This window comes from Bison bison, unplaced genomic scaffold, assembly GCF_000754665.1.
Source record: "Bison bison bison isolate TAMUID 2011002044 unplaced genomic scaffold, Bison_UMD1.0 scf7180017864299, whole genome shotgun sequence".
NCBI classification, from domain to species: domain Eukaryota; kingdom Metazoa; phylum Chordata; class Mammalia; order Artiodactyla; family Bovidae; genus Bison; species Bison bison.
In genome coordinates, this window is record NW_011494871.1 from 4,210,628 (window position 1) to 4,232,939 (window position 22,312).

General features: G+C 41.3%; 1 protein-coding gene across 1 annotated transcript in view; it reads right to left on the reverse strand.

The window, feature by feature from the left end:
* LNX2 (ligand of numb-protein X 2) overlaps window positions 1-22,312 on the reverse strand; it is a 40,060-nt gene that overhangs the window by 11,532 nt on the left and 6,216 nt on the right. Inside the window, exons 2-7 of the mRNA XM_010851216.1 lie at window positions 18,453-18,679; window positions 16,793-16,992; window positions 12,698-13,066; window positions 10,489-10,629; window positions 6,612-6,789; window positions 873-1,104 (exon numbers count right to left, since the gene is read on the reverse strand). Of these exons, the coding sequence (XP_010849518.1) occupies window positions 873-1,104; window positions 6,612-6,789; window positions 10,489-10,629; window positions 12,698-13,066; window positions 16,793-16,992; window positions 18,453-18,679 (1,347 nt within the window). The remainder of the gene's footprint in view (window positions 1-872; window positions 1,105-6,611; window positions 6,790-10,488; window positions 10,630-12,697; window positions 13,067-16,792; window positions 16,993-18,452; window positions 18,680-22,312) is intronic.

The window sequence follows — 22,312 nt, forward strand, 5'->3', positions numbered from 1 at the left end:
AGCACGTGTCAGCACCTCCCAGCAGTGTCAGAGTAAGGCTGGTAAAGGACAGTCTTCTCAGCAGGAGACCGAATGCCCACTCTCATGGTGGCCCACGTGGGAACCTCTAGTAGGGATCATTTTTATAAGCATATGTAAATCTCTTCAGCTTAGTTCTTATTGTTAAATTTACCTTTTTGACTCTAATAATCTAAGAAAAACTGGGGGCTTCCCAGGTGGCTCAGTGGTAAAGAATCTGCCTGCCAATGCAGGAGACATGGGTTTGTTCCCAGGGTCGAGAAGTTTCCCTGGAGAAGGAAATAGCAACCCACTCCATTATTCTTACCTGGGAAATCCCATGGACAGAGGAGCCTGGTCTACAAACCATGGGGTCACAAAGCACGAAGAAAAACTGACCTGATTTGAAGTCGTAGCTGCTGCTGCTGCTAAGTCGCTTCAGTCGTGTTTGACTCTGTGCAACCCCATAGACGGCAGCCCACCAGGCTCCTCTGTCCCTGGGATTCTCCAGGCAAGAATACTGGAGTGGGTTGCCATTTCCTTCTCCAACGCATGCATGCGACCCCACAGCTGGCAGCCCACCAGGCTCCTCCGTCCCTGGGATTCTCCAGGCAAAAATACTGGAGTGGGTTGCCATTTTCTTCTCCAGTGCATGCATGCTAAGTCACTTCAGTCATGTCCGACTCTGTGAGACCCCATAGATGGCAGCCCTCCAGGCTCCCCTGTCCACAGGATTCTCTAGACAAGAACACTGGAGTGGGTTGTTACTTTTATCTAACTAAAGCCTCTTTCCTTCCTCATTAACTTTGCTGTGCTACACCCTAATAAAGGCTGTAATGACAATTTTCCATAAAAGAACAGAAAAGCCTCAGCACCTGGGCAGCCCGAGCCACATGACCCACGACGGGGACCAGCTAGCGTCGTACTCGTTCTCGCTGACGGTGCTGAGTGGCTCGTCCAGGCCCTGGGCAGCCTCCTCCACCACCTGCACCTCCAGTGCTTTCAGGGCCACTGTGGGGGATGTGGCACTGGCTTTCAGCATTGCCACAGCCTCACTGTGGCTTAAATTGGTCAAATCAATGCCATTGATGTTCAACAAGATGTCACCTGTTCAAATGAAGAAACAAGGAAAATGAGTTACCAAGTGGTTACTTCCCTATGAATCCTGTTATCTGTAAACTAATCAACAAAGGTTAGGTCCAAAATCTCTGATGAGATAAGAGACCATTTTTCTCTTCTTTGTAATTCTAGAATACTGAGGAAAAATCCAGTTCACAGAGAACACTCCCAAACAATTCAAATTTTTTTTTTTAAATGTAGTAATATACAGGAAAAGTCGTGGCTGTGGGATTCAGTCGGGTTCACATCGTCAGTGCTGGTGTAGCAGCGGACAGGCCCTGGACACTGTCATTTCTCTATCTACAGTTCCTTCCAATTAAGAAAATGATTTGATCTTTTGCCCTAGAAATGGATTTTTAATACATTCTAGGCGATGGCACCCCACTCCAGTACTCTTGCCTGGAAAATCCCATGGACAGAGGAGCCTGGTGGGCTGCAGTCCATAGGATCGCGAAGAGTCGGACACGACTGAGTGACTTCCCTTTCACTTTTCACTTTCATGTATTGGAGAAGGAAATGGCAACCCACTCCAGTGTTCTTGCCTGGAGAATCCCAGGGACGGGGGAGCCTGGTGGGCTGCTGTCTACGGGGTCACACAGAGTCGGACACGACTGAAGTGACTTAGCAGCAGCAGCGGCAGCAGTTTATATTTATACAGTTTTATACATCTAGACAGTTCTACATAGCTCACGCAGTGCAAACCTATCAGAGTATGTAGAGAGGGTATCCTTGGGCCAACACAAATGAAATTCATGATTCGAACATGTCCTGCTTGAGGAAGAAAAACAGTGTCTGTTGCTAGGCTGAGTAATATAATGAAAAAGAGCAATGCAGCTTATATAAAAGGTTAGGAAGGAAAGGATTAGTTTTAATAAGAAGCACAAACATTTGTACTAAGAAAGTCCAGAGTAATCCTCTCCTAATTCATTAAAGCAAACATTCTCTTTGTAGAAAATTAAATATATATATATATAAATAAATAAAATTACCTCAAATTCCACAACAGAATGAATAACTTTACAAAAACAGCCTTATAAAGATATAATTCATATACCATTCAATTAAAGTCTGTGATTTTATGGTTTTATAGTCAGAGATGTACAACAATCACATGTCATTTTTAGAACATTTTTATTACCACCTCCAAAACCCTATACCACTAATCTTAAACAACTACTAATCTATTTTCTATCTCTAAAGATAGATATATAGACATATAAATATAATTTGGATATTTCATATATATGGAATCATATAGTCTTTTGTGACTGGCTTCTTTTACTTAGCATGTTTCCAAGATTCATTTCTACTGTACAGTAGAATGTGGGAATACATCATTCTTTTTTATGGCTAATTAATATTCCATTGTATGCATGAATCACATTCTCTTCATCCATTCACTAGTAAATGGACATTTGGGATGTTTTTACTTTTTGGCTATTATGGAAAGTACTGCTATAAACCTTCATGTACAAGTTTTTTGTGAACATATGTTTTCATTTTTCTAGGAATGGAATTGCTGGGTCATATGAGAACTGTTTAACTTTTGAAAGAACTGCTAAACTGTTTTACAAAACAATCGTACCATTCTGTATTCTTGCTGGCAAATTATAAGTCAGTTTCTCTACATCCTTGCCAATGTTTGTTATTGTCTTTTTAAACTATATTCATCCTAGTGATGAATTTGCATTTCCCTAATAACTAGTGTCACTGAGCATCTTTTCAAATGATTATTGGCCATTTGTGTATCTTCTTGGGAGTAATGACTATTCAGATCCTTTACCCATTTTAATATTGGTTTATCTCTTATTATTGAGTTATAAAGGTTCTATAAGTACTCTAGATACAAGCCCTTCATCAGATACATAATTTATAGATATTTTCTCCGATTCTGTGGGTTGTTTTTTCCCTTTAATGATGTATCCTTTGCAGCACAAAAATCTGTGATTTTGATAAAGTTCAGTTTACTGTTTTAGATTTTTAGTTGATTTACAATGTCATGTTAGTTTCAGGTGTACAGCAGTGATTCAGTTTTATATATATATATATATAAATACATAGATCTTGAGCATCTTTTCACATGCCTTTTGGTCATCTAATGTCTTCTTTGGAGAAATATGTTTAGATTATCATCTGCCTGTTTTTTGATCGTTTTGTTGTTTAGTTTTTGATATCTGAGCTGTTTGTATATTTTGGAGATTAACCCCTTGTTGGCTGCATCGTTTGCAAATATTTCCTCCCATTCTGTAGGTAGTCTTTCTGTTTCGTTTATGGTTTCCTTTGGTGTGCAGATCTTTTAAGTTTAATTAGATCTCAATTGTCTTTATTACCATTACTGCAGGAGATGGATCCAGACATTGCTTCAGTTTTCATCAGTGTTCTGCCTATGTTTTCCTCTAGGAGTTTTATAGTATCCAGTCTTACATTTAGTCTTTAACTCATTTTGAGTTTATTTCTATATATGGTGTTAGAGAAAGTTCTCAATTCATTCTTTTACATGTAGCTGTCCAGTTTTCCAAGTACCACTTACTGATGAGACTGTCTTTTCTCCAGTGTATATTTTTCCCTCCTTTGTAACTGACTATAGGTGTGTAATTAATTGACTATAGCATTTATTTCTGGGCTGTCCTGTTTCATTGATATATTTCTCTTCTGTGCCAGTGTCATACTGTTTTGATTACTGTACCTTTGTAGTATAGTCTGAGTTCAGGCAGCCTGATTCCTCCAGCTCTGCTTTTTTCTCAAGGTTGCTTTAGCTATTTCAGATATTTTGTGTTTCCAAACTTTTAGTTTTTTTTCTAGTTCTGTGAAAAATGCCATTGGTAATCTGATAGGAATTGCACTGAATCTGAAAATAAACAAACTCCTTTTGACAATACTGATTCTTCCAATCAAAGAACATGGTATCCATCTCTCTATCTGTCTCATTTTTTATTTCTGTCATCAGCATCTTATAGCTTTTAGAGTACAGGTGTTTTGACTCCTTGAACAGTGAAAGTGTTATTCACTCAGTCGTGTCTGACTCTTTATCATCCCACGGACTGTAGTGTGCCAACCTTCTCTGTCCATGTGATTTCCCAAGCAAGAATAGTGGAGTGGGTTGCCATTTCCTTTTCTAGGGGATATTCCCAACCCAGGGATTGAATCCTGGCCTCCTGCATTGCAGGAAGATTCTTTACTGTCTGAGCTACCAGGGAAACTTGTTAGGTAGGTTTATTCTTGGGTATTTTATTCTTTTTTTATCTTTCATTGTTAGTGTATAGAATTGCAACAGATTTCTGTGCACTAATTTTGTATCCTGCTACTTTACTGAATTCACTGAAAACTACTCCAGTAGTTTTCTGGTAGCATGTTTTGGACTTTCTAAATATTAATATGTCATCTGCAAAAAGTGACAGTTTTACTTTTTTTCCAATTTAGAGTCCTTCTATCAGACTGTTGTAGCCTGGACTTTCAAAACTATATTCAATAAAAATGGTAAGAGTGGACAACCATGTCTTGTTCCTAGTTTTAGACAGAATGCTTCCAGCTTTTCACCACTGAATTTGTTAGCTCTGGGTCTGTCACACATGGTCTTTATTATGTTGAGGTAGGTTCCCTCTATGCTCATTTTCTGGAAAGTTTTTTTTATCATAAATGGGTGTTGCATTTTGTCAAAAGCTTGTTCTACATTTACTGAAATAATCATATAGTTTCTATCCTTCGATTTGTTAATGTTTATCAACCTGATTTGCAGATATTGAAAAATCCTTGTACCCCTGGGATAAATCTCACTTGATCATGGTATATGATTCTTTAAATGTATTGTTGGGTTCAATTTGCTAATATGTTGTTGAGGACTTTTGAGTCTATGTTCATTAGTGGTACTGGTCTTTAATTTTTATTTTTTTGTGGTATTTTTGTCTGGTTTTAGTATCAGGGTGACAATGGCTACACTGAGTTTGGGAGTGTTTCTTCCTCTGCAGTTATTTGTAATAATTTCTGAAGAACAGGTGCTAACTCTTGTCTAAAGTCTTGGTAACAGACTTATTTATTGGGAGTTTTTTTTCTGACATTCAATTTCAGTACCTGTAATCAGTCTGTTCATATTTTCTATATCATCCTGTTTCAGTCTTAGGAAATTGTACTTCTCTTAAAAATTTGTCCATTTCTCCTAGATTGTCCATTGTATTGGCTTATAGTTGCTAGTGTAGTCTCTAAAGTCCTTTGTATTTGTATATCTGTGGTGTTGGCTGTTAACTTCTTTCTCATTTCTAATTTTACTGATTTAGGCCCTCTCCATTTTTTCCTGCTGAGCCTGGAAAAAAGTTTATCAATTTTGTTCATATTTTCAAAGAACAAGCTTTTAGTTTCATTGATCTTTTCTACTGTTTTTGTTTTTACTGCTTGTGTTTTTGGTATCATATCTAAGATAACCATTGTTAATCTACTGCCTAATCAAAGCCATGAGGATTTACATTTGGTTTTCTTTTTTATTTTTTTATTTAATTAGTATACATGTGTTCCCCATCCTGATGGTTTTCTTCTAAAAGTTTCACCTCTTACATTTAGGTCTTGGATCAGTTAATTTTTATATATGGTGTAAGGTAGGGCTCCAACTTCACTTTTGGAAAATAGCTTTTAAGATTTACTTTTCCATATGAAACAAACCAAATATATTGAGAATGCTATTTTTACAACTACTACCCCCCATACAAATTATATAGTATTGACTGTTGTTTAGTTGCTAAGTCATGTTGAAATCTTGTGACCCTCATGGACTATAGGCTCCTTCTGTCAATGGGATTTTCCAGGCAAGAATATTGGAGTGGGTTGCCATTTCCTTCTTTAGTAGTATTGATAGGGGTTGTGAAATTGTGAATGAATTAATCCCTAAAACCACTACCTTTTTATTAAGTTTATCTTCTGCTCGACCTCTTCTGTGAGCTTCCTCCCACTCAGACACTTTGATAGTCAGCAAGTGTATTTCTGCTGGCAGTAAAATCAAGAGAGATAATCTTTCCAAGTATCTAGTCTGCCCTAATGCTGGGAACATAAATCTCTTAGAGGATCTTTTCCAACATAAAGTAACCCAACAGTCTAAGTAACTGTTAGAAAGTAACAGAACCATTATTAAGCTCCAGCAATTTCCCTTTACATTAGGAATTTTTCTAACCTTATAGAGGCCTTATGCTTCCATACGTAAAGCAGTGGTCCCCAGTCTTTCTGGCACCAGGGACCAGTTTCACGCAAGACAGTTTTTCCACTGGGACTGGGGGCGGGGGATGGTTTGGGATGATTCAAGCACATTACATTTATTATGCACTTTATTTCTATTATTACATCAGTTCCATCTCAGATCATCAGGCATTAGATCCTGGAGGCCAGAGATTCTTGATGCAAGGGATATTTTAAGAAGCTATGCTTAACAGAAACCTTTGTTAGATATACTTTATTTGTAAGAATGCAAGCTGAGTTTGAGAGATGTGGTGAAACTGTCCAAGCCCCTAGCTTACCTCTCTTGATTCTGCCATCACGTGCAAGGCAGCCATGAGGTGGCACACTGGTCACAAAGATGGGCAGTTCCCCACTCTTACTTCCTCGGCCTCCAGCTACTGTCATCCCAAGGGACTCATGTGGTTCTTTCTTTATAGTAATGTGTTTTTCTTGGCATGTTACACACTGGGCAAGATCCTAAATGTGAGAGGAAAAACTTACTGGATAATAAATAATATATATAGGCAAAGTAAAGACAGCTGAAGTAAAAATTTATGTGGCAATTATAAAGACATTAAAAAAAATCACTATAGCATTGAAATTTAATACACTCTTCTTCACAGGCACAGGAACCCTGTGGATCACAATGGCAAACTCTGGACTACTGTCTCTTCACATGACTGTACATGGAACTGAAACACTCAGGGCTGCTGACACAGGCAAGTCCAAGTAAAACAAGGTCATCATTTATATATAGTTACCATGAGCTCCCAGGTCGGATCAATCTACAAAAGTAAATAATGAACTTGAATTTTAAGATCCTGAAGAGAAGCCAATTAATTTTACTTCCATTTTTCTCTTATATTCTTTGAGAGAAAAGTTGACAGTAGTATTAAAGTGTGGATTTTACTAACTGCCAAAACCAAAAAAGCTACATACTTATCTTCTGATTCTGACTAACAAAGGTTATCAGAGCACTCAGTCATGAAGCAGATGCAAATATACCTTCAAACCTTTTATGAAAAACTAAAAGGATATAAAATAATTGAATTTTTGAAGTTAATGACAGGGAAATAAATCCCCAACGAACTATATTCTCAAGGAAAAGCTATTTTTATTGACATCTGTTACTGTTACTTATTACTGAGATACTCTTGATAACCAATTTTCTTTTGAAAATAGAATTCAATAAAATCAAGGTACATATATATAACAGGAATATTAAAACAATATTGAAGACTTACTGTGTGCAAAGCTCATGGATTTTATGCATTATTGTTTAAGTTTACTTGTTTTTGGCTGTGCTGGGTCTTCATTGCTACACAGGCTTTTCTTTAGTTGTGGCAAGTGGAGGCTACTCTTCATTATGGTGCAGGAGCTTCTCATTGTGGTGGTTTCTCTTGTTGCAGGGCACAGGCCCTAGAGCACAGGCTCAACAGTTGTGGTGCATGGGCTTAGTGGCACATGGGATCTTCTCAGATCAGGGATCAAACCCGTCTCTCCTGCATTAGCAGGCGGATTCTTTACCACTGAGCCACCAGGGAAGCGCTATATACATTATTTAATTTAATCTTCACTGTGGTCTTCAAAGTAAGTGTACTGTTGCCCCCCCACCCCACTTTTATAGATGAGGAAACAGCTCAGCTCTTGTAACTTGTCCCAAATCATACAGCTCTTTAAGTCTCTGCACAGGGATTTGAGCAGATGCAAATATTTGAACATGTGCACATAATATGATGCACTCCGTATACATATGTTTGTGTGTGCCCACACCACACCACACCACTACTATCCCACAGGGAAAGCTAACATAAGAAGGTTTCCAACATTTAGCAACTATGAGAAAATGCAGGTAAGAATTAACATTATTAACAATATCAACAATAGAAATATGAGTTTATGGTTACAAAACTGTAGCACTCCTTTATTGACATGATTTGAAAGCACTGACATGTACCTATCTGTTAATCCAGCCCCTAAAACTGCAGGCCCATCTCCCTTTCTCTGATCCTAGAACACATATAACTCTTGAAATTTTATTTAAGGGAGCTACTTGCAAGAACTGGCTAGCACTCCTAGAAAATGTTATGACCTAATAGAAAACTTGGAAATGTCTTAAGCCTGTTTAAAGGTATGAAATCTATCTTAGTATCCTTCAAAAATGGACAAAACCCACTTTGTTAAGACAACTCCTGTAAATTCAGTAGTCTTGAGTATATTTACAAGCAATTTTGGCTTTCAGGTATTTAATCAATTAGTTGTTTTAGTTGTCTAGAGGGCTCAGATATACAATTTCTCCTTGGGAATGGAACCAAACCAAACTTTAAAGATTATACTCAGTATACTTCAGTTAAAGTTATAAATCATACAAATGTTTATCTAAGCAGCTAGAGGCCTAGTAGCAGGCTCATGTATGCTGTGATTTTTACAATGATTATAATCATCTGAACGGGTTTTTTTTGGGTGAATTTGTGTTTGTTTTCCCTAGGAGACCCTTTTTCCAAATCAGGATTTTATATAACAAATGCAGTATTTTAGTAGTAAATAGCTAACACTTAAAAGTATACTTCATATGGTTGTTCTAACCAATCAGATTTGCAGAGTACACAGTAATGCTAAACTTATTCCATTTAAAATGTTGTCATGTAAGTTCAGTTCAGTTGCTCAGTCATGTCTGACTCTGCGACCCCACAGACCACAGCACTCCAGGCCTCCCTGTCCATCACCAACTCCTGGAATTTACTCAAACTCTTGTCCATTGAGTTGGTGATGCCATCCAACCATCTCATCCTCTGTCATCCCCTTCTCCTCTCGCCTTCAGTTTTTCTCAGCATCAGGGTCTTTTCAAATGCGTCAGTCAGTTGTCATATAACATTAAAGACAACAAGATTTAGCAGGAGAGTTAAGAAAAAAAAATATTTGCCCCAAATAAAATAAGCAGAGTTTTCTATACGAATGTTGGAACGACCAAGTACAGTTTTTTACGTGTCTTAAAATTATGTACATACACTCATATCTCAAATTACTGTAAAATTCAATGATATAAAATTCAAAAACAGATTCAGTAATCTATTTTTGTCTTATGATTTTTTAGGAATATACATTATATGCATAAAGCAAGGACCAGCCGTATGAAACAACTATTTGAAATTCCTATTAAAAACAGTAAGTCCTTTTTCATGGTCATCACCATGAAGGCGAAATTACAGGTTTCCTTCATATACTTCAATTTCAGTTCAGAAATGAGAACGAGCCTGTGGGTACAATTTCTTACAAGTATTAACTAAACCAGAAACCAGTGACAAGTCTGTACTTAAGCTAGGAAACCAGGATACACCTGACAGGCCAAAAATACTTCTGCTGTTAAGGGGTGCTTTTCTCAGGGTCCCTGTGACATTCCAAAGGTAAGTATTCTCTCAAATACTCTCCTTACACTAAGAAGTCATTTGAACACACAGGGAACTTCCTGTGGTTTTAAGCAGACCAACAGATGTTTTTGTTTAATAAAGAAATTTAATTTTACTTAAAGAGATTGACTGTGGAAGCTCATTTAGCAAGAAGGAACTACAAACCCTCTTTAAATTTCTGCAACTTAAGTGAGACAGTATCAAAATTCTCAGCACAAGTAAAAGACCTTGGAATATGTTACAAAACCAGTGAAATACTGAAGAAGCAGGGATAAAACATACAAGAATTTTAAAAAGATTTAGGGTAGTCTTCCTATTCTAGAAGATAAAATTATATGCTATACATGTAGCTGTCAAAATTTATGAGTTATGTGTTTAATATTCACATGTCTAATTCTGTTTTAGGCAAGCTACCTATAGTTGCTAAGTACAGGCTGTCAATCATTGTCTTCATTATGCCTTTTCAATTATGTAAACTTTACATTTAAATGAGCAAGTTAAGTCCCACTTTCAAACAGAACTAAACAAACCAAAGATTTTTCTGGACAATTACTTCTCATTAATCACCTGGCAGGAGGCCTTCCCCACCAAGAAACTACTGACTGAGGGGCTGAGACAGGCACTCTCCAAAGTGGCAGGATGCACACACTGCACAAACACTTCTGTGCACCTTCTCCAGGAGTGCACAGCCCTCATTAAAGTCTCACCAGCTTGTAATGACTTATCCTTGGAGGGTGGATGAATTCAGAACCATGAGCAGGCGCCTCACCTTATGCGAGCTGGGTCTATTGTAAGGCAGCGTCTGTGTGTGGTGCTGGCTGCTGCTCTGAGTTCCTGCCTCTCGGACGGTGCTTCCAGGCTGGGGTTTCCCTGGTCTGGCAATTGTTAAACTCACCCTCTCCCCGCTGGCCTGGAGGAAATACAGACACAGCCACCAGTCATTACCGATGTTTCTCATTTCACAGAGCACAGGTACTTCCCATCACTACGCCAGCGCCTTGCCTGGGGTGGCTGCAAGTGCCTGGTGGCAGGAGGAAGGGAGCTGGTCTTGTGAGCTTATGGTTCAAGGTGTCTGCCGCAAAAATACACACACAGCTCTTGGACAGACCCACCCCAGAACCCCCTCCCCAACAACCCAGGCAGAGCAGTCCACCTCCCCAAGGAGGTGTTCTCCCTCCCCAGGACTTCTTGAAGGGTAACTCTCTTTTAAAATGAAAACAAAACATGCAAGTCTGTCAACAGGAGATGACTGAGTCAATCAGCTGGTGAAGATCAGGACATAGTTCTACACTTACTTTCATAGTTAGGATGTTCACAACATACTGCAGACACAAAGCTGCGAATTCAGAACTCTGTGGACATATACACTCAGGAGTTTGTAAGGATGTTCTCCAAACAATGTTGACATTGCTTGCAGTGTTTAGTGCAAAGTCAATTTTAACATATTTTCAATATTTTATCTTCGGTATTTTATTTCCACTTTAGACACAGAATCTATGTTATTTTTACAATCCTCAATAAGATGATTGGAAGTGAAAGTTGCTCAGTTGTGGCTGACTCTTTGTGACCACACGAACTGTAGCCTGCCAGGCTCCTCTGCCCATGGAATTCTCCAGGGGATCTTGCCAACCCAGGGATCTAACCCATTCATTTTTCTCAAAAAGAAACTTAAATTGAGCAACTTGAGTTTTCTATGCCTTGGGGAAAAAAATCACAACACAAATTATGATGTAACTATTTAAATTATAAAAATCCAAATAAATGTATTACTGATGAAAAACTTTAAGTGTGTTTTCTACCTGTGTAACTATATTTTCCACATTTTGGTTAGAAATTTAGAACACTGCCTGAGACACAGTCAATATATATTGCTCTCTTCCTGGCTATCTCACTGAACTGACTTCTCACTTCAAAAAGCATATCCAACTCACTCATTTCCTTTAACAAATTTCCAAACTGGGTTAACTACCCCCCCACACACAAGATAAACTGTTCTTAGCAGGGCAGCAGCTGATGCGACCCACAGGTATAGCCCCTGGTGCCCTGAGTGCTGCCTCTGATGTGAGGGAATGTCAAGGCATTCGATTTCTTTAAGCTTGACGTCTATGAAACAAGACCAATGCCTGAACCTCCTGTCAGTGCAGTATGGCTGTGAGCATGTTTCCTGAAGGCTACATTTAACCAAAAAGTGAAAAAAAAAAAAAAAATGGAGTAGGTTAAAGGGGAAGTGAAACTTTCTCTTAGTCTTAAAACCTCACTGTTATTTAATTCTATGTACATACACATATTTCATGACTATCAACCTACCTTAATTTCAGATATTCAATTAACGGACGCTTGGTTTCCACTGCAATATGTGTTCTGCCTGCTTAAAAAAACCCATTTTGCTTTACCTTCCTGTAAGGCTGTGGGAAGCCCCCCATCTCCCCACTCCCCCTTAGATGCCATGGCATCCTAGAACCTAAAGATCTCTGGTTTTTAACTCATCTGTTTTGATGCTGTTAATGAAAACACATTTCTTTTCTCTAATAATGACAACCTACTTCCAGAAAATATTATATTAAAAAAAAAAAGACACTATAGAGATACTCTGAAGAGTAAGTTACCTTCCCCTATTTTTATGGACTGAGAAGTGCAGGGGAGTGGAGACACCAGGTGAGTCGCACCCTCGGTGACTACAGCCCCTGGGGTCTTGCTGCTCCCACAAGTCCACATGTGAAGTGTGGACACCACCACCGGCCACCTGACACCAAAGGGCCTTTAGAAACAGCCCACCTAGAAGGTCACGGGGGTGCAGATCAGCTGGGAAGAGGCAGGACTAGCATGGATTAGACAGTGTGGAAGAATTTAGGTGGCCCGGCTGGATGGTGAGGTGACGTCGCACCACCCCAGACCGATCGCTGTTACCTGCTGGTGAGAACGCGCACTGAACTCCGAGGGGAGACTAGGCAAGCGCAGTAGGCACGGGCAGGGCTCACCTGGATGATCTGGGCAGCCAGCTCAGGCGTCCCGTGCTTCAGGTCGTGGCCATTGATAGCTAGCACCCGGTCGTTGCTGCTCAGCCGGCCATCCTGGGCCGCCAGCCCGCCTTCCAACAGGTCAAGGATGAAGACGCCCGGTTCGTCGGTTCTGCGCACGAGTTTGATGCCTAGCTGCTCAGCAGAGTCCCGCTTGTGCAGCACCACTGGGAAGACCTCCTCCCGGGGCGAGCTGCCCTCGGGGTGGCCGTGCGCACGGCTTCCGAAGCGCCTCTCGCGAAGCACGGTGAGCTGCAGAGTGCTGCAAGGCTGCGACAGCACGGCCCGGGCATAGTTGTGTGACACACTGCTGATGTTGTAGTTGTTGACCTGGAAAGAAAGCATTAGGACAACTCTCATTTTGCCAAGTTGTGGAAATGTGCAACATTTCCAAAGGAGACCAACCTTGTGAAAAACATATACAGTCATTATTTACAAAGAACGCTTTACAAAGACATTCTAAAAGACAGACTTCCTAAAATTAACTTAAAATGAAGAGCAGTATATAGAGATTGGTAGTTCAGATCACAGCCTTTAATGATAGCTGGATAACCTGTGGTGGATTTCAGAGCTTGTTTGAGTGTCTCATGTGTAAAATGTGTTTACCACTATCCACTCCACCGAGTCAGGATGAGCCTAACTAGTCAACATCAGGTATGGCAAGGGGTGATGAAAGACTAGCTCTAGTGGAACAGAAACGGAAGGTCTACTGGATTACAAGTTTGCTTGATCAAATGAAATCCACTTAAGTTAGAGAAAATAAACTTAAGGAAACTGATGCATTCCAAATATATCTCATTTCAGATGAGTGACTTTTACTTTAAAGCAGATAATCATAATTTCACTCTAATTCTTTGGCTCACAAGTGTAATGTATCTAACAAACATAAGCATAATTTAGTACTCACAGAACACTTATTAAACTTTGTAACTCTGAAATAAGTACAGTGACTGATCCTTGGACATGTAACATCACTAAGAAAATACACTCAGCTCCAGTTGTTTACCCAATGGGAGGAGATTAGCTCTTGTATTTTTCACAGTGAGAGCTGTTCCCAACCCAATGCAACAGTGAGGGGGATAAGGCTCTGGCTGAGGTAGGTGTGATCACCTGAACTCCTTACATTTTTTTCATGTTAATCTACATGAAGCGAGGCCTCCCCACTTCCTGTTAATCTAGGGTTGATAGTTCTGAACACTACTACCTTGAAATGTTGTTTATTTTGGCCTGTTGATGTCTTTAAAACTTCAAATTCATAGGTATCATACACAAACTTGCTGTTCTCTCAAATCTGAGCCTTTTGTGCATTTGGTAGCTACCCAAGCCCTCAATAAGAACACTTTATAACACGGGATCAAGTACATAATTAAAGCAGTGTCTAAAAAGACTAGTCGGCCATGGATCCATGAATCAAAAACCATTCTTTCTGTCTATTCAGCTAAGAGCGACCTAGCTCTCAGCTCGTATTTGTCTTTCTTGCATTCAGATATCACATGACTCTGGCCAAAACCCAGTCGTAGCCATGCGAAAGCATACAGCCTCGTAACTAGCCTTGAGCAGTAGGTGTGGAATATCCCACAAGGGAAAAAAGTTTTCCCTCATGAATGTGTGGTTGCTGGAAAAATGCAGAGAAAGAAGAGACCAAATAAATTATTGTTTCTAGGCTTTGTAAAAGCAGTGCCAGAAGAGTAAACTCTACCATTTTGGTTAAATGTGCTTTATACCAGTGTAATCGACACATGGGGCTTCCCTGGTGGCTCAGACAGTAAAGACTCTGCCTGTAGTACAAGAGACCCGGGTTCCATCCCTGGGTCGGGAAGATCCCCTGGAGAAGGTAATGGCAACCCATTCCAGTATTCTTTCTGGAGAACCCCATGGACAGAGGAGCCAGGCGGGCTATAGTCCATGGAGTCACAAAGAGTCGGACATAACTGAGCGACTCACACTTTCACTTCACTTTCAATCAACACATGGCTGTGGTTCTTTTCCTTTAAAACTGAACATGCCTCAATCATTGATGATAACTCCAACTGAGAACACTCATTCTTCATAATGCTCTTAAAAGTTGTATTATCTTTAATTGTGACACTGATGTAATTTATACCAGCAGTATTTTTTTTCTTCCAACTGCTCAAAAGGCTGCATCACAAAAGGCCCTGAAGGTATATGGGTCTCCTAGTCAAAGAGCCTATGTAGCAGAAGAAGGTGTGTGTTTAATGTGGGAAAACCAAAGCCACACCTGTTACTGCAAATAGTTTGCTAAAATAAAAGCACAGGCTTGGAGCTCTTTGCTCTATAAATATACCATCTTCACAACTCTCGGGTATTTTCAAATTGGGCTCCCTGTATTATTTATGTAGCTCATACAAAGATAGAGATAACCAGATAGTAACAAATTCCAAGAAGCCTCCTTTCCCGGTATTCACTTCTGCTGCTGCTGCTGCTAAGTCGCTTCAGTTGTGTCCGACTCTGCGACCCCATGGACTACAGCCTACCAGGCTCCTCCGTCCATGGGATTTTCCAGGCAAGAGTACTGGAGTGGGTTGCCATTTCACTTCTGAGTGACCATTAATACTCCACACGTGGGTGAGGGGTGTGGCTTTACTTACTGATTCCAGCACAAACAGTCAAGAGGCCAAGCAGAAGTCTAGGCCCACAGTAGCAGAGATCCTTTTGAATTCATTAATCAGGTTATGTGTTCATATTTTGTTACCAGTTTGAATCATTAAACTGGATTTCAGATGACTATTACTAGAGTTATTAGTATTATGCCTCCATAAATAACAGTGCCTTGGAATTTCTACAGTGTAAATGTATATAGCTTTGAGTTAATTTTCAAAAAATACAGTCAATAATTTCAGATAACTGTAATGTTGAGTTATAAGGATTCAGTTGTATTACTTAACACAATTCTCTAAAACAGAGGAGTAAAAAGTCTACTGCCCAACTATATTAGCTAACAAAGCCTAAAAAACTATTTAACCTCAGTTGTACTCAAACAAATGCAAATGAAAACAAAGTATTTATTTTTACCTTTAAAATTTAGAAAAAGAGTACCTAATGCTAGTATATCACTATTGGCAAAAAAGAAAACAGAAAAACCCATGTACACTAACAGAATGGCTGGCAGTTGGAGAAAATGGGACCAAAAAAAGACAATATATGAGCTGCAGAAAAGGGCAGATGGGCTCTTTTCTTTTCCTGAACCGCCCGCATGTCAGGATGTGGGGGCAGCCCGCGGACCCAGCCTCGGGGCTGGGAGTACAGGTGAGGTACCCACAGGTTTTGCCAGCCTTGTACAGCTAGAGACTAATGTCATAAGGTGAGAGCAATCACAGCTGTGCAGTGAAGCGTGCGCTTACTGGTAAACACTGCACAGTCAAGAAGCTGAGTTTACATAAGCAGGACTGTGACGCTTCCTGTACCCTGTTTCTTCTTAGTATTTCTAAACAAAACCCTGCTGGAAAGTTCCGTCTGTATCAGCCGTGCTAAGGGTTTGGGGTCCAAGTGTTACAGTGGGGATAACATACCTGAGGGGCAGCATACACCTAGGGGTGAGGAAATTCCTAGAGGTTCCAGGTTTACTTCAATAAAGGAGGTGGTTATGCCTGGCAGGATGTTAGAGCCACATCCACTCCATCAGGGTGGCTGCGGTCACACAGAAAAGACAAGTCCACTTACACAGTGCACTGTCCTGATGTGCCAAGTGATGAATGGAGCAATGAAGATGGTCAGTGGCTCACATAAGGAGAGGGGAGAAGGGCTAAGCAGAACTGGAAGGACGAAGGTGGACAGCCAGCACCAGGCTGGAACTTTATCCCACACAGAAGCCTCACCTCCCTCTCCCCTTAGCCTTAAGGCTAAGAAAACACCACCTGTCCCGAGCCAGCTCTTGGGAAAGGGGAGAAATTGCAAACAAATTCTGACACACTTTGCATATAAAAATAGCAAAACTCACTTACATACAACGCAGGTCCCACAGTACCACAATGTTGTTCTAATCTCATGAGTAAGAACGAGAAAGCGCCAAGGTGACAGAGGAATTAAAACGAGTACCTGAAGAATCTGGTCCCCGGCAAGGAGGCGTCCGTCTTTGGCGATCACCCCATCGCGGTAGACTTCCTGGATGACAATGTTAATCAGTGGCGTTTCGTTGCCACCCACAATACTAATTCCTAGCCGAATAAAAGGATTAGACCGGTGGATTTCGATGGTGGTGATTTCACCTTCTGGTAAGCTAAGTGGTTGTGGTGTGGCTGCCGAGTTAAAAGTGAGAGAAAAATAGATGGAAAGAGAAACAACATTTTATATCTTGATTATCTTCAGGCAAAGAAGTCATATTACATTAACAGCTATGCAATACCACTGGATAAGAAAACAGAATGACAAACAATATCTGTGTGCTAAGATTATCTGAACATTTCTTCTCCTAAAGGTGATCAGTAAATTATTGCAACCAGCTACATACCAGATCATGAGGGGTGACACAGAGATCTGAAAGTTGTATTAAGAGAGCATCACCTCATCCTAACTGATGAGACAGTCTGGAGGGTGGTACGTGTGAAAGTCACTCACTTGTGTCTGACTCTTTGTGACCCCATGGACTGTATAGTCCATGGAATTCTCAAGGCCAGAATACTGGAGTGGATTGCCTTTCCCTTCTCCAGGGAATCTTCCCAACCCAGGGATTGAACCCAGGTCTTCCGCATTGCAGGTGGATTCTTTACCAGCTAAGCCACAAGGGAAGCCCAAGAATATTGGAGTGGGTAGCCTATCCCTTCTCCAGCAGATCTTCCTGACCCAGGAACTGAACTGGGGTATCCTGCATTGCAGGCAGATTATTTACCAACTGAGCTATGAAGGAAGCCCCTGGAGGGTGGAACAAATGTCAACAGCGCACAGCAGTATAAAGAAAAGACAGTTCTCGTATGTGGTCACCACAGGGTGAGAGGGAAGTCACACAGGCCCTGAGAAAGGGAGCATCTTAAAAAGGGGTTATGGCTGTGGCAGGCAAAATCTGAATTTGTATGAACTTCTTCAAGAAAAGTATATTTAACAGTAATTTAAGTATTTAAAAGTAAATACCCAGGGCCAACCACCAAGCTATGCCCAGGAGCCACGACTATAGGCTTTCCTAGCGGGCGGGAGTCGAGGGGACCACCAGAGCATCGCAGCAGTCAGAGGAGTGGCCTCGGCGTCAGAGACACACCCAGTCCTTCTCTGGCCGCACATGCTGACCGAGCAGTCTCTCCAGATTCTCCCTGATACAACCTCCTCACGGCACTGACACAGGTTTTGGATCAGTTAGTGGATGGAGAGGGTCTGGCACGGAGCCTGACACAAGAGGCACTTAACTGGGGTCATTATTTTTGTTGCTCTTGTTATTGTTGTTTTCTTAGTCAAGAAGTGACAAGCAAACGTTTGAACACAAACACAATAAGACGCAGTTTAACAACCAGTGAATCTTGGACTGAATATAAGAGGGAGTGGAAAGGTCCCCTTTCTCGGGCTAAGTTCCACATCCTGCTTCCAAGCTGCAAGCTGTTAGAACTGTACCCCTAAAAGGGTGACTTCTGTGGTATGTGAACCATATCTCAAAGTTAATTGTTTAAAGAGGAAAACAACACATGTGGGAGGGCAGGGGGAGAGGTGGGAAGGAAGGAAGGAACGCCTGATTTGAGACAAGGTGGAGAACAGAGGCGGGGGCGGCACGTACTGTCCCCAGCTGGGCTCTCTTCAAAGGCGGGGTTGTCCAGGCCGGGCTCCTCCGTCCAGGAGGGAAGGGATGCCGATGTCAGGGCCCGCCCTGAGCAGTCCGTTTCGGGTGATAAAGCAGCTGGAAGGTCTGTGACAGTGGTTCCATTTTCATTCTCGATCTCCATCTGAGTCTTACTAGTTTTTCGTTTCTCTAGGGCAGCTCTCCGATGAGAAGCTCCAGGACATCTAGAAAGACAACAGCGGGTGGTTTCCAGCCGGTGTGAAAGGGAAAAAAAAAATGACTAATAGTTTGTACCCCAACTAAACAACAGCAAAGGCTTCTATGCAAAAAGCACCTAGAAGTACCCTCAAGCAGTACATAATTCTGATCTTAATTTACACAGAAACTAAGTTCTTACCACTCCATGCAGCAAATTTAAAACAAGGCATCTGCACAAACAAGGGTTTGGTATATCTCAAAGAATACTTCAGTAAGAAGCTGTGTTTAGAATATATTAGTACCAGAAATACATACACAGTATACAGCACTACAGTAATCTCTGCCCTGTGAGGGCTGTCCTGAGGCTCCAGTTAATCCCCCTTTTCACAGGGTAGATGGCTGAACCGCAGTAGTAGGAACGAGCACCTTTCTCCACATGCCACCGGTGCCCTGCCTCAGACCCTGAGCACTGCTGGCCTCTCTGCTCTTGCAGCCAACACTGCACCTCACCCGCTAGGAGCAGAGATCCACATGAAGCTTCACCAGCTGCGGGAAGCTCAGCCAAGGCTCAGACTACCTACTATGACAGACACGGAAGCAGGTGAAAACATATCTCCTGGTTTGTAAAAGCAAAGCTGCAACAGGGGAATTACAGGTACGCTATGAAACTTAAAGAAGGTATTTCTAAGTTCTGGGGAAACTTCCATAAGTACCAAGAAATAAGAACTGTTACTTGGCTTGTTTTGACTTATTTAGGCAAACAAAGGGGGCAAGATACATGCTTGTTTAAACATTTAAAGAAAGTCTTATACACGCTGGAAATGCTGCAAGGTGCCAGCTCTTTTCCACATGACACCTCGACAAGACACAGGATGAATAATGAATGCCGTCTGAGGAGTGAGCAGGAGGAGTCAGGCATCTGTGAAGGAGAGGGCCAGGCACACACCCCCAGACCCTGACATAATTCCACAGACCCCATCGACTCTCCTACTGGGGGAAGAAGTTTAGAAAAGGTGGGGCAGGGTAGACGACAGTCTTGTGTTCAGGATTGCAGTCCTTCATTCAATGACAGCATTCTTAAAAAATCTACAATTTCAAACAAATTAAGTATAGAATTAAATTCAATTAAAGTATAGAATTCAATTAAAATTAGAAGCTATTCTCTAAGGATATGAGTAATACACGGAGAAGGCAATGGCACCCCACTCCAGTACTCCTGCCTGGAAAATCCCATGTACGGAGGAGCCTGGTAGGCTGCAGTCCATGGGGTAGCTAGGAGTCGGACACAACTGAGTGACTTCACTTTTACTTTTCACTTTCGTGCATTGGAGAAGGAAATGGGAACCCACTCCAGTGTTCTTGCCTGGAGAATCCCAGGGACGGGGGAGCCTGGTGGGCTGCCGTCTATGGGGTCGCACAGAGTCGGACACGACTGAAGCGACTTAGCAGCAGCAGCAGCATGAGTAATACAATTTCCCACATGAACCGAAGATTTATTTTAGGTCCTGGATTTAAGGTCTTGAGAAGGTCATTATTCAGTCTCTCTATTCGGCACTCTCTCCTGACTTGCTTTCCCTTCACCTTGCTTATAAGGGGCACAGTGGACGTTCTGCACTGCAATGCGAGGCAGCGCTCCACGGAGTGTTTCTGTAAGGGCCTGGCGAATATTTTTGAAAATTATATCACTGAAAAGATTACTTCTGTTGAGAAGTAATTAGAATTTAAAATACTTATAACTAAGATAGGTAAAGATTTAGTTCTCAAAATATATATCATACACAAATATCTACACAGACTAGAAAAAAGGACTAGGAACAGGAATTGAAGAGGAAATACAAACAATATGAACACCTGGGAATTAGCCTAACAAATGACTAAAAAAATCCTACAAAGTAAATAATCATAAAGGCTAAGAAATAGTTATTAAATACAGAAAAACAAGTTTAAAAAGCAAAACAAATTTGCTAGAGAGGTAAAGAAACGGGTCTATATAAGTTCCCAGCAGGAGAGCAAATTGGTAACAGGAATTAAAGACATTAAACATGATGCCATACAAACATACAAAAGAATAAGCCTGCCTAGCATCAGAAGAAAGTTAGAGAGGGAACCTTTGGGAACACCCATGTTTAAATACGATGAACCAGCTGAGCAGATGGAGATAGAACAACCACACAAGAGCAGCAACAAAGAAAAAGCAGCCAACTGTGTCAATGCCATGAAGGGGCAAATAAGATAAGGGCCACAGCACTGGTTTGATCTGGAAATGAGAAGGTCATGGTGACCTTAGAGAGAACACTTTCAGTGAGGAGGGCAGATGCACAGACCAAACACATGCAGCTCTGTTAACAAAATACATGCATTCCACAAAATCTGCACAGAGCTTAGGGGAAAGAGGGCTGGGGCAGACCATGCAAAACCAGGGTGTCTGGGGATGGGGATGGTGCTAGTGGGTACAGGGCTTCTTTCTGGGGTGTTGGCACGTTCTAAAAATTAGACTGTGATGATGGTTACATAGTTCTGTGAATATATTAAAAACCACTGAATTGTACACTTCAAAAATAGCTGAAGTTTATGGTAGATGAAATATATCTCAATAAAACTAATTTTTAAACAAAAATTAGGGAGCGAATAGACCAGAGCAAAGCTGACACAGGTGGCCAGAGTCAGTGTCCCTCCCATCTGTAAACATTTGGACCTGAAAGAGAAAGGAAGACACCAGCACGTGTTGAGTGTCTAAGCTGTGCCTGCTGCTGTGTAGACGTTATGGACAGTATTTCACTGAATCCTCACAAGCGCTCTATTATCCCCATTTTACAAATGGGAAACCTGAACTAAGCCAAAACCACAGAGCTATCAAATTACAGAGTCAAAACCCAAACTCAGATCTGACTTCAAACATGCCTGCTCTTTATAGTGAATCATACCCAGTTCATTCTTACGGAGTCCCATCTCTGTGCCTTAAGAAAACATAAATTGCATTCCTTTCACAAACTTCTACCTAGAAACACAGTCATAGAATGTTAGAGTAAGAAAGGCCTTGGTAACACAAAACTCACAAGCAACAACAAAACCTCTGCTTTTCAAATGGTGCATTTAACAGTAACAACATAAACCGCAACTGGCACCAGGAGGCAGGTAACTGAGTACACTAGGAGGCTAGTGTGGACGCTATTGCACGTGATTAAAAACAGCAGGAAACAAGTGCACACTGACCCAAGTTACATGCCCTGAACAAGATGGGGGTAGGTGTGCACTCGGTGCGGGTGGAAGGGGAACCCTGAGACAGTGGGGGGCCCTCACCACGGGCGCTGGACGCAATGTGACCGGCCACAGGCCGGGCACTTGTCCCTCCCCAGGGAGGGCCCTCTACATGCAGGTGTGTCTTTAAAATTTTCCTAAATAACTCCCAAAGGCTCTTGCAGCAGCCAGAGCAAACTGAGGGACTTCTTTCCTACTGAAGGTTGTAATTTCACCCCCCTATTCTGGCTCTCCTTATGGAGGAAAATCGCATATGAACTAGCTTGATTTATGGCATAGTGGCACCATTCCCTGATATACGATGACTCACTTTAGGAGATGCAGAGTGTAGCAGAACACACTGTATTATTAGTAGCAGTTAGTGGCGGTGGGGCCGGCAGAAGGGGGCGGTGGGGGAGTGG